Raw genomic sequence first — 13,626 nt, 5'->3', positions numbered from 1 at the left:
CTAAATCAGTACCCACACAGACATCTTAGGCCAACAAGAGGTGTGAGTTTGTGTGTAAGGTGCATGGGAAGTAGAGGTAGATATCTCACACAGGGAGGGCAGTTCCTGCATGTCCTCTCCAACACCTGCTCACTGTGTTGAACACACCATGACCTCAGTCAGTGTATACGGTACAGTAACACAGACAGAACATCATTATTACTTTAAGCCCTCTAAACATGTGTAGTGAGTGACCCTGTCATGTGTAATCCCCTTCTGCACCTGCAGATAACCCTATATCATTCCTTTACACACAGTGAACCTGTATTATTAACTCCTTCTCTACAATCCCTGTACAACGGCTCAGGAAAACTCTTGGGTCGTGTTCATTTAGGCCTACCGACAAAAGGACGGAAAACAAAAACAAGTGTCTTATTGGGCAAATTCAGGTAGTGCCTTGCTGATTACCTACATCTTCTTCCATTCTGTGCCTAATGAACATGGCCCAGGTTAGAGCAACAAAGGGACAGCTGGACCTAATAAAGAGGGACAGAGGGAAATACCATATAGACTGAAGAGGATGAGATGACATAGCAGGCTGGTTCTCTAGCAGTGTGTCAACAGAGCCAGGAGAACCCTGGCATTCCATAGCGGCAGGTCACAAGTGTTGCCATGACAAATGAGCGTTCTACGCAGTGGAGACAGGCCGGCTGAGTCGTGGCGGCATTCTCCTTGCGGCGATAAGGGCGCTCTGCAAATATTTCCACTACTTGTATGTGTGTGGCATGGGTCAGACAGGAAGAGGGAGTAAAAGAAAGAAAGAAGAAATGGAGAGAAAGAGAAGAGTCAGAAAAACTGCCACTGGGCAGTCTCCACATCAACTTGGCACTCAGGGTCACTTTGAGGCGAGGGCAGTCACCTTGACAACTGTCCAGTAGACACACACAGGCAAGCAGTGTGTAAAACGGGGTGAGCGTCACAAAACGAGAAGTTTATGTAGTGGGACAGCATCTTTATGTCAGCAGCTGTTCCGTGCTCTCTGGCACACACACATTTCCTCTCTGAGGGGTCATAAGTAGCACATCTCACATTCTCTGACAGACAGGGAGCATGTCTACCATGTATTTTGTTTGTCATATGATAACTACAACCACAGAACATACAAATATATATACAGTATATATAATTGATGAAATAAACTAGATACTGTACAAAACACTAACTACATCTTCCTAATATTGAGTTGCACCAATCCCCTTTTGACCTCAGAACAGCCTCCACAAGGTGCCGAAAGCATTCCACAGGGATACTGGCCCATGTTGATTCCAATGCTTCCCACAGTTGTGTCAAGTTGGCTGGATGTCCTTTGGGTGGTGGACCATTCTTGATACACACAGGAAACTGTTGAGTGGGAAAAACCCAGCAGTGTTTCAGTTCTTCAATCTTTTGTGTCTTGCCCATTCACCCCTTGAATGGCACACAAACAGTCCATGTCTCAATTGTCTCAAGGCTTAAAAATCTTTCTTTAACCCGTCTCCTCCCCTTCATCTACACTGATTGAAGTGGAATTAACAAGTGACACCAATAAGAGATCATAGCTTTCACCTGGTCAGTCTGTCATGGAAATAGCAGTTGTGCATGTTTTGTACACAGTGTATAAACACATTGATAGTCTAGATAAACTAGTGCTATAACTAGTAATATAACTAAATCAGTATTCAGTGAAAGGCTACATTAGAACTAATAACAAACGAATCACAAAACTGAAAAAGGAAATGTTTATCAACTGACTTTTTATTGAGGGACATGCAACTGTTATGAAAAAACAGATCTATATACAACAGAGTTCAGACAGAAAAATGTTCAGTGGGACATTTACAAGCCAGAGAGCACCAGCATTAAACAAACTAGGGATCCTGCCGTAAATAATTGTGTGCCAGAACAGGACCTTGACCCCAGTCTTTCTTCAGCTCCTGGTTCCATATAGAACATTCAAAAGAGGAGTCTTTGGGCCTGGTAGGGCTGCCTCTGTGGGAAGAGGAGAGGGAGGCTGGGTTGAGCTGATCTCAGCGATGCAGGACCCTTCAGCTCCATTCCTCACAGTGGACTCAAAAGGCACGGTCTTCTGTACTCCTGAGTGTGCTCAGTCATACACATACTTACACAGATGGGCCTGTCTGCTCAGTCCGACTCGCTGTTGTAGTCCTCTGCACCCCCTGGTGCCTCCTCCTCGTCCCCCTCCTCGTCGCTCTCCTTGTCCCAGTCCTTCATGGAGGCGCCCATCATGAAGTCATCTCTCAGCACGCTCCAAGCTGGCTTCTCTTCTGCCTCCCTGCCAGTCTATACACAAACAAAATATATTTGCTTTTTTTATACAAAGATGGTACTTATTATTCATAAATGATCTGTTTCTTATATCAAATATATTTCCGCTTCAGGTGTATGGTCAAACACAGGAATAGACCACCACTATAACTCCCAACTCATCAGTCTCATCAACTGAGATGCAGTGGTCTAAGGCACTGCATCTCAGTGCTTGAGGCGTCACTACGGACACCCTGAATCCAGGCTGTATCACAAACGGCCGTGATTGGGAATTCAATAGGGTGGTGGCACACATTTGGCCCAGCGTCATCCAGGTTTGGCTGGTATAGGCCTTCATTGTAAATAATAATCTGTTCTTAACTGACTTGCCTAGTTAAATGAAGATTAAATAAAATAAATACGAAATCATAACAATAGTCTCCTAGAATGTTTCACAACATCCCAAAGTCAACGGTGCCACCAAGTGGACATCGGGGGAAACTACACTTAAGACAACAGGACACTCCAGAGAGTATTTATTAAATTATATGCTATTAAATAAGCTGTTTTGATGGCAATTATTACAGACCTGCCTTATACATTACGCAGTTTATTACTGTTAAAATCTGAAATTTGTCAACAGAAAAAAATCCTGTTTGAGCTTGGGAAATTTATTCCAGACATAATAGATGGTAGTTTGGGGATTGACATCAATCTAAGCCCTTCAATCCCCAGTGCCAGCCCAGCAATAACACTGACCCTCTAACCCTGAAGCTCAGAGGCCCTGTTAGTATATAAACATGTCTGTCAACAGACTGTCCCTATGGTGCTGCTGTTATTATACATTACATTTAAGTCATTTAGCAGACGCTCTTATCCAGAGCGACTTACAAATAAGGGCAGCAATTGTGTCTATCTATATACACCGCTCAAAAAAATGAAGGGAACACTAAAATAACACATCCTAGATCTGAATGAATTAAATATTCTTATTAAATACTTCTTTATTTACATAGTTGAATGTGCTGACAACAAAATCACACAAAAATTATCAATGGAAATCAAATGTATCAACCCATGGAGGTCTGGATTTGGAGTCACACTCAATATTAAAGTGGAACACCACACTACAGGCTGATCCAACTTTGATGTAATATCCTTAAAACAAGTCAAAATGAGGCTCAGTAGTGTGTGTGGCCTCCACGTGCCTGTATGACCTCCCTACAACGCCTGGGCGTGCTCCTGATGAGGTGGCGGATAGTCTCCTGAGGGATCTCCTCCCAGACCTAGATTAAAGCTTCCGCCAACTCCTGGACAGTCTGTGGTGCAACTGTGGTGTTGGTGGATGGAGCGAGACATGATGTCCCAGATGTGCTCAATTGGATTCAGGTTTGGGGAACGGGCGGGCCAGTCCATAGCATCAATGCCTTCCTCTTGCAGGAACTGCTGACACACTCCAGCCACATAGCATTGTCTTGCATTTAGGAGGAACCCAGGGCCAACCGCACCAGCATATGGTCTCACAAGGGGTCTGAGGATCTCATCTCGGTACCTAATGGCAGTCAGGCTACCTCTGGCGAGCACATGGAGGGCTGTGCGGCCCCCCAAAGAAATGCCACCCCACACCATGACTGACCCACCGCCAAACCGGTCATGCTGGAGGATGTTGCAGGCAGCAGAACGTTCTCCACAGCGTCTTCAGACTCTGTCACATGTGCTCAGTGTGAAGCTGCTTTCATCTGTGAAGAGCAAAGGGTGCCAGTGGTGAATTTGCCAATCTTGGTGTTCTCTGGCAAATGCCAAACGTCCTGCACGGTGTTGGACTGTAAGCACAACCCCCACCTGTGGACGTCGGGCCCTCATCCCACCCTCATGGAGTCTGTTTCTGACCGTTTGAGCAGACACATGCACATTTGTGGCCTGCTGGAGGTCATTTTGCAGGGCTCTGGCAGTGCTCCTCCTTGCACAAAGGCAGAGGTAGCGTTCCTGCTGCGGTCCTCCTCCACGTCTCCTGATGTACTGGCCTGTCTCCTGGTAGCGCCTCCATGCTCTGGACACTACGCTGACAGACACAGCAAACCTTCTTGCCACAGCTCGCATTGATGTCCCATCCTGGATGAGCTGCACTACCTGAGCCACTTGTGTGGGTTGTAAGACTCCGTCTCATGCTACCACTAGAGTTAAAGCACCGCCAGCATTCAAAAGTGACCAAAACATCAGCCAGGAAGCATGGGAACTGAGAAGTAGTCTGTGGTCACCACCTGCAGAACCACTCCTTTATTGAGGGTGTCTTGCTAATTGTCTATAATTTCCACCTGTTGTCTATTCCATTTGCACAACAGCATGTGAAATTTATTGTCAATCAGTGTTGCTTACTAAGTGGATAGTTTGATTTCACAGAAGTGTGATTTACTTGGGAGTTACATTGTGTTGTTTAAGTGTTCCCTTTATTATTTTGATCAGTGTATTTATACAGATGCTGTGAGATGGATTTGGCCTATGTTCCCCTTTACGGCCATCTTCCCATTCCCAATCAACACAGTGGATCTCTGCACCATAACTACCACCATATCAAACTACTTCAGTCAAGTACCCTCTTGCTTGAGAGTCCTTCTGTAGCTCAGTTGGTAGAGCATGGCGCTTGTAACGCCAGGGTAGTGGGTTCGATCCCCGGGACCACCCATACGTAGAATGTATGCACACATGATTGTAAGTCGCTTTGGATAAAAGCGTCTGCTAAATGGCATATATTATTATTATATATTATTAGATTTTTTTTAAAGAAAATAAAAAAAATACTTATCACATGCTATATCCAAGCTAAAATAGTTTATTTAATTTATTACTTATTTTACCAGGTGAATTGGGTTGCAAAAGAGGGCTGACCACATTTAGTCAACTGGTTGATTGTTTGGTCGACCGATATTTCTTAAGTTGAGATGTAGCAAAAAAAAACATAAAAAATCATGGTGTACAAGACACCCGTGGACTGATCCATTGGAGGCTGTGGGGATGCCACAGTCCATGCTGCAACATTAATAAATAAAAATATTATCTTATAACAAGTGCGCTTTCTCCCACGTTGGATAGTGAAACCACGACTAAAGGAAATCAATAAGAAGAGACTTGCTTGGGCCAAGAAACACGAGCAATGGACATTAGACTGGTGGAAATATGTCCATTGGTCTGATGAGTCCAAATCCGAGATTTTTGGTTCGAACTGCGGTGTCTTTGTGAGAAGCAGAGTAGGTGAACGGATGATCTCTGCATGTATGGTTCCCACCATGAAGCATAGAGGTGGTGGTGTGATGGTGCTTTGCTGGTGACACTGTCAGTGATTTATTTAGAATTCAAGGCAAACTTAACCAGCATGGCTACCACAGCATTCTGCAGCAATACGCCACCCCAACTGGGTTGCGCTTAGTGGGAATACAATTTATTTTTTAACAGGACAATGACCAAACACACCTCCAGGCTGTGTAAGGGCTATTTGACCAAGAAGGAGAGTGATGGAGCGCTGCATCAGATGACCTGGCCTCCACAATCACCCGACCCAATTGAAATGGTTTGGGATGAGTTGGACCGCAGAGTGAAGGAAAAGCAGCCAACAAGTGCTCAGCATATGTGGGAAAAGCATTTCAGGTGATGCTGGTTGAGAGAATGTGTGCTAAGCTGCCATCAAGGCAAAAGGTGGCTACTTTGAAGAATCCAAAATATATTTAGATTTGTTGGTTACTAAATGATTCCATATTTGTTATTTCATAGTTTGTCTTCACTATTATTCTACAATGTAGAAAACAGTAAAAATAAAGGAAAACCCTTGAGTGAGAAGGTATCCAAACTTCTGACTGTATGTAAATAAGGTTTTTCATTTTTTTCTTTTAGATAAATGAGATATATGTCATTATGGGGAATTGTGTGGAGATTGCTGAGAAAAAAAACATTGTATTTAATCCATTTTAGAATGAGGCTGTAACGTAACAAAATGAGGATAAAGTCAAGGGGTCTTCCTGAAAGAACTGTAGCCCTATATTTCAATAAATACAGGCCATTCGGCAAGTATTCATAACTCATTTTCCAGGTTACAGCTTGATTCGAAAATTGATCATTGTTTTTTTCACCCCGATATATACACAGTACCCCCAAAAATGATAAAGTAAACAGGTTTTTAGACATGTTTGCTAGTAAAAAAATATATTAAGTATTTTTTAAGTATTCAGATTCTTTATCCAGTCCTTTGTTGAAGCAACCTCAAGTCCTCTTGGGTATGATGCTACAAGCTTGGCACACCTGCATTTGGGAAGTTTTTCCCATTCTTCTTTGCAGATCCTCTCAAGCTGTCAGATTGGATGTGGAGCATAGCTACACAGTTATTTTCAGGTCTTTCTGGAGATGTTCCATCGGGTTCAAGGCGGGCTCTGGCTGGGCCACTCAAGGACATTCAGAGACTTGTCCCAAAGCCAATCCTGCATTGTCTTGGCTGTGTGCTTAGGGTCGCTGTCCTGTTGGAAGGTGAACCTTCGCCCCAGTCTGAGGTCTTGAGCGCTCTGGAGCAGGTACTTTGATCCATTCATCTTTCCCTTGATCCTGACTAGTCTCCCAGTCCCTGCCGCTGTATATGTATCCAGTCACCTTGTTTAGGGGGTCCAGTGTCCTCCCCATGATAATTGACAAGCTCAGTTCTGGTGACTTTTTAAAAGGACATTCTACCCAAAACGAATGAAAATAAAATTATGATGACCACATCCAAAATATAATTTTCACTTCAATAAATAAGCCCAATAACATACTAGTAAAAAAATATTTTTATATTGGACCATGCATTGTCTACATCAGGGGTATTCAACTCTTACCCTATGAGGTCCAGACTGCTGTTTTTCTATTCTACCTGATAATTAATTGCACACACCCGGTGTCCCAGATCTAAAATCAGTCCTCGACTAGAGGGGAACAATGAAAAAAAGCTGTGGAACTGGCTTAGAGGTCCCAAGTTGAGCATGAAAGGTATATATTATCAGATGTGCTACTAGCAATAAGCATTATCACCTGTAGCCCAACTGATGAGACATAGTGGATATAAATACATAGGCTGAAGCATGGGGTTTGTTTTTCTGCATTTACCCCATTGGACACATCCTGATTGTTATTATTAATAATAATTAACATGAAAAATTATCATTTGGGCTTTCAAACGTGCTTTTCCCATAATTGCTGTGCATTGACTGTTTCAGCAATTGGCATTTTGAAACTATTTAACCATCAACGTAATTTAAAAAAGAAAACAGATGGTTTGTTATTTTATGAGGCATGTCTTAACTTGTTTCAAAGAAGCCTTACCAAAAGCAGACCCACTTCTTCATATGCCACTGAAAACAGCATTTCTCTCATGTTCTATTGGTTTTCAAATAAACTTTCTTTCATTATTAATTAGCCAAAGGAACAATCCTAGTCATATTAGCAACCCATGCAAGTTGTTGCATGCTTTCTACATTTGTAACGGATATTTTCATCTCCGTCACATGAAACCGCTTTCATGTGCATTGTGTATTCCTGCTAATTGCATGTTGGTAGTGGTACAAAGTATTTAAGGAAAAATACTTTAAAGTACTACTTAAATCGTTTTCATTTGTGGTGGTGGGGGGTATCTGTACTTTACAATTTATATTTGACAACTTTAACTTCACTACATTCCTAAAGAAAATAATGTACTTTTTACTGGTCCAATTCACAAATGAATCAAGAGAACATGCCTGGTTATCCCTACTGCCTCTGATCTGGCAGATTCACTATGCTTAGTTTGTAAATGATGTGTAGGTTGGAGTGTGCCCCTGGCTATCAGTAAAAATAAATTAACAAGAAAATCTTGCTATCTGGTTTGTTTAATAAGGAATTTTAAATAATTAATAGTTTTACTATTAAGTATATTTTAGCAATTACATGTACTTTTGCTACTGAAGTAGATTTAAAACTAAATACTTTTAGACTTTTACTCAAGCCATTTTTTATGAAGGCATCTTTACTTTTGGGTTGGAACATTCGGAACATATTGGAACATTTGCGAAGTCTGCCGTGTGCGCATTGCTTATAATGTAAAAAATCCTAGTTTATCGAAATGATCTGTTGCTTAAAAAAATAAAAAAAATAGTGTAGTGGTTGTATGAATTTGGGATCTATCGTCCCACAACTGTCCCAGAGTCTGTTTCAAATGTTTATTTCTCACACAGAACGACAAGCTAACCAATAGATTAGGTTAACTTCATTACTATAGGGTATAGAAAATTGACATAGGCTAGTGATTTTAATGTTGGTTTTACTTGTCTTGTTGGCTGAGAAAAAATAAATGTGGACAGTTCTTGGGGGGGGGGGGGGGGGGGGGGGGGGGGGCGACGACCACACATGACGACTTTAACCCCTGCCCGAAGAAAACAACATATCAATAGTGGGAGAGAGAGGGGGATGAAACTCACCGTCTGTCTCTCTGTCTTGATGACGACCTCGCTGCCCCCCCTCTGTGCCCCGCAGCACGTTGATGAAGTCTTTCTTGGAAACAGAGGAGAGGAGCTTGGCCTTCTTCCTCTCCGAGCCGCCCGCCTCCTTCACCTTCTCATCCACTGTTTTCTGGTGCTTCCTCACAGCGTTGAACAGCTGTACTACTCCCCTGTGAAGAGAGGTACACACAAGACACTGTTTTTCAGGTAGAATTTCAAGCTAATTCACTTTAAGATTAATTGTAATATTTAGTGATGCTTATATTTAGCTTAAATCATATAATGCACAATATTTTTTCCCGATCTAATAATTTTGTTATCCCCATCTTCATCTGGTAGGCACTATCATCATTAAGAGATATGCAGTGCCTTCAGAAAGTATTCATACCCCTTGAATTCCATGTGTTACAGCCTGAATTCAAAATGGTTTAAAGTGCCTCCCCCCTCACCCATCTACACACACAACCCCAAGGTCTTGCCATAGATTTAAGCAGATTAAAAACAAAACTAACTCGGCCACTCAGGAACATTCACTGTCTTCTTGGTAAGCAACTTCAGTGTATATTTGGGCTTGTGTTTTATGTTATTGTCCTGCTGAAAGGTGAATTTGTCTCCCAGTGTCTGGTGGAAAGGATTTTGCCTGTACTCATCTCCATTCTTGTTTATTTTTTCATCCTGAAAAACTCCCCAGTCCTTAACGATTACAAGCATACCCATAACATGATGCAGCCACCACTATGCTTGAAAATATGCCCCATGGTACTTAGTAATGTGTTGTATTGGATTTGTCCCAAACAAACACTTTGTATTCAGGACAAAAAGTGAATTGCTTTGCCACATTTTTTGCAGTATTAGTGTGTTGTTGCAAACAGGTTGCATGTTTAGGAATATTTGTATTCTGTACAGGCTTCCTTCTTTTCACTGTCAATTAGGTTAGTATTGTGGGGGTAGCCACAACATTGTTGATCCATCCTCAGTTTTCTCCAATCAAAGCCATTAAACTCTAACTGTTTTAAAGTCACCATTGGCCTCATGGTGAAATCCCTGAGCGGTTTCTTTCCTCTCTGGCAGGACACCTGTATCTTTGTAGCGACTTGGTGTATTGATACACCATCCAATAGGGATATTAAATGTCTGCTTAAAAAAAAGTCATCTTCTGCCAACAGGTGCCCTTCTTTGCGAGGCAATGGAAAACCTCCCTGGTCTCGGAGGCTGAATCTGTGTTTGAAATTCACTGGTCAACTGAGGGAGGTCATAGATAATTGTATGTGTGTGGTACAGAGATAACGTAGTCATTCAAAAATTATGTTAAACACTATTATTGCACAGAGTGAGTCCATGCAACTTATCATGCGACTCATTACGCACATTTTCCCTCCTAAACTTATTTTGGCTTGCCATAACAAATGGGGTTGAATACAGTGCATTCGGAAAGTATTCAAACCGCTAGACTTTTTCCACGCTATGTTACAGCCTTATTTGAAAATAGATTCAATAAATACAAATTCTTCAATCTACACACAATACCCCATAACGACAAAGCAAAAACAGAAACCTTGTTTAGATAAGTATTCAGACCTTTTGCTGAGACTCGAAATTGAGATGTTTCTACAAATTGATTGGAGTCCGCCTGTGGGAAATTCAATTAATTGGACATGATTTGGAAAGGCACACACTGTATAAGGTCCCACAGTTGACGGTGCATGTCAGAGCAAAAACCAAGCAATGAGGTCAAAGGAATTGTATGTAGAGCTCTGAGACACGATTATGTTGAGGCACAGATCTGGGGAAGGGTACCAAAACATTTCTGTAGCATTCAAGGCCCCCCAATAACACAGTGGCCTCCATCAATCCTAAATGGAATAAGTTTGGAACCACCAAGACTATTCCTAGAGCTGGCCGCCCGGCCAAACAGCCTACTTAGAGTTTGCCAACAGGCTCCTAAAGGTTGAGAAACAATATTATTTGGTCAGATGAAACCAAGATTTAACTATTTGGCCTGAATGCCAAGCATCACGTCTGAAGGAAACCTCGCACCATCCCTACGGTGAAGCATGGTGCGGCAGCTAGCCTAGTGGTTAGTGTTGGGCCAGTAACCGAAAGGTTGCTAGACCAAATCCTTGAGCTGACAAAAAAAATGTTCTGCCCCTGAACAAGGGGGTTAACCCACTTTTCCTAGGCAGTCATTGGAAATAAGAATTTGTTCTTAACTGACTTGCCTAGTTAAATAAAGGTTAAATAGCGGCAGGGACTGGGAGACTTGTCAGGATTGAGGGAAAGATGAATGGAGCAAAGTACAGAGATCCTTGATGAAAACCTTTCTCCAGAGCGCTCAGGATCTCAGACTGATGCGAAGGTTCACCTTCCAACAAGACAACAACCCTAAGCACACAGCCAAGACAGCGCAGGAGTGGCTTCGGGACAAATCTCTGAATGTCCTTGAGTGGCCCAGCCAGAGCCCGACTTGAACATCTCTGGAGAGACTTCAAAATAGCTGTGCAGTGACGCTACCCAGCCAACCTGACAGAGTTTGAGAGGATCTGCAGTAAAGAATGCGAGAAACTCCCCAAATACAGGAGTGCCAAGCTTGTAGCGTTCTACCAAACACTCGAGGCTGTAACCGCTGCCAAAGGTGCTTCGACAAAGTACTGAGTAAAGGGCATGAATACTTATGTAAATAAGGTATTTCTGCATTTAAAAAAAAGATATATATACACATTCGCAAAAAAAATCAAAACCTAGTTTTTGCAGTCATTATGGGGTATTGTGTGTAGATTGAAGGGGGGGGGGACTATATTTAATATATTTTAGAATACGGCTGTAACGTAACAAAATGTGGAAAAAGTAAAGGTGTCTGAATACTTTCCGAATGCACTGTACTTATTGATTCAAGACATTTCAGCATTTCATTTTTTAAATTAATTTGTAGAGACCAAAAACCTGTAATTCTGGCTTTAAATTTAGAAAAAGTAAAGGAATGTGAATACTTTCTGAAGGCACCGTAGGTTTGTAAGCGGCACACAAGTGTGTATGTACCTGGTAGCAACTCTCTGCAGGTTCCTCTCATTCTCTCGGTCTTTTACTAAGTCTGGTTTCTCTCGACACATCATCTCCCATGCTCGCTTTTTATCAGTCTGTCAGCCAGGAAAAAAAGTAATTATGCACGCACATACATACATACAAGTCAACTCCAGCTGAATTGATTTCAGGCTATCATCTATCTGATTTCAATAACCAGCATCAGTTTAAGACCGGTTTTCATTAAAGCAAGAAATTGACATACAGGTAGGTACATCCAAAAACAAACAAGTAGGACTATGCACACAAACATTTACAGACATGAAAAAACACACAGTACCTGTTTCTTCCTCTCCAGATTCTCCTTCTTCTCCTTCTCCTTCATTTTGTCCAGCTGTTTGTTCTTCAGCAGGATGCTGGGTTTGCTCTCCGGTGTCTTCTTCTGCAGAATCTTGGCCATGGCCTCCGCCCATCCAGCATTGGGGTTGGTGTCTACATCGTCTACTTCCCTGTTGCCTTCACCCTCTTCTCTCTCTCCTTCACTCCCTCCATCCGCAGTCTGTTCCACTTCACCCTCTCCATCCTCCTCTTCACTTCCTCCATCCTCTGATCCCTCTCCATCGCTCCCTCTGTCAGAATCATCACTCTCAGCGCTGTGGTCCTCCTGGGGCTCGTCTGATGTGTGAAAACAAGGCATTTATCATATTGTCTCATACAAATAATAGCTAGGCCTAATCGGTTGCAAATTCAAAACAATTTAGCTCTGCCACTTCATATCTAGCTTAACCTAATAGACATTTAACACCCTCTAATATTATCATTATTCATGCTTCTCTGTAAAACACTAGCTACAATCTATTGATTCATTAACTATTAACTACATTAACTATTGATTCGATCAAATGTGTGGCTTACACAGACAGCTTTCCAACCAATTATCTAAGTTAGCTCCATATGCTAGCCAAGTTACATCGCATAATCTAGCTAACGTTAATGCCATTTGACGTTTCAAAAGCAGAGTGAAGACGAATGAAAGCAAGTACTGTAGCTAGCTAGTTAGTTGATCTGCCTACTTAACTTCATAGGGTTTAATGTAAATGTAACTTTTTAGATACCTAACGCTAGCCAACTATGCCTAACGTGCAGACATATATTATCTGATCATGCTAGTGCCAATGCTATAGCTAACCTAGCTACCAGCTTGAGTCCCATCTGTTGGGTCTGGGAGAGACAAACGATACAAGGTTAATCATCTCGCTAGCTGGCTACTTCTTTTGAACAATTCTAAGAAAAATAATTAGTGTACCTAATATCCCTGCTGAGTTCTCCACATGTGCTTTTTCCACAGATGCCATATTGTGCAGCACTGAAACTACTCCGTGAATAAAGTTCCGTTCCGTGTAAAAAGTTCCCACTTGACATGACATTAGTCCAAAGGCCGGCAGATGGCGATATTGAGCCGTTTCCTCTTACCGTCCAAAGGGAACACATGCACTTGTATCCCTACTGGACCGGTTCATATATAAAACATTCTCCATTCTGGCTACAAAGGCGTTGATTTTCCTCCTTACCTAAATTTTATAGAAAAAAAGCTGTGAAAGCTGGTAAAATATACATACTTTCTTTATGAAACACCATTTCCACCACCTTGCTAATGTGCTAGTGCTAAACACCATTTCCACCACCTTGCTAGTGGCTAATGCCTAGGAATCCGGATGTTGCGAATCGCGTTCAGCCATTCAGGTTGCAGCAGTCTGTTGTTTACCCCTGGCTGAACGAGGGGTGCAACATCAGGAAGTAGCATTAGCCACTCTAGCATGGTGGTGGAAAATTGTGT

The 13,626-nt window shown here is 42.1% G+C and overlaps 1 protein-coding gene across 1 annotated transcript; it reads right to left on the bottom strand.

Moving 5' to 3' along the window:
- Positions 1–1,752: 1,752 nt before the first annotated feature.
- On the bottom strand, positions 1,753–13,211 carry LOC123997269 (RRP15-like protein). The gene is made up of 6 exons (XM_046301427.1): positions 13,096–13,211; positions 12,130–12,464; positions 11,808–11,905; positions 8,751–8,941; positions 3,051–3,067; positions 1,753–2,319 (listed from the first exon to the last, which is right to left on the bottom strand). Exons 1-6 carry the CDS (start codon positions 13,142–13,144, stop codon positions 2,161–2,163), a joined length of 849 nt encoding a protein of 282 aa, XP_046157383.1. The 5' UTR covers positions 13,145–13,211; the 3' UTR covers positions 1,753–2,160.
- Positions 13,212–13,626: the final 415 nt, after the last annotated feature.

Source organism: Oncorhynchus gorbuscha, linkage group LG15 (assembly GCF_021184085.1).
Source record: "Oncorhynchus gorbuscha isolate QuinsamMale2020 ecotype Even-year linkage group LG15, OgorEven_v1.0, whole genome shotgun sequence".
Classification (NCBI taxonomy): Eukaryota; Metazoa; Chordata; class Actinopteri; order Salmoniformes; family Salmonidae; genus Oncorhynchus; species Oncorhynchus gorbuscha.
This window is presented reverse-complemented; position numbering and strand designations above follow the sequence as displayed.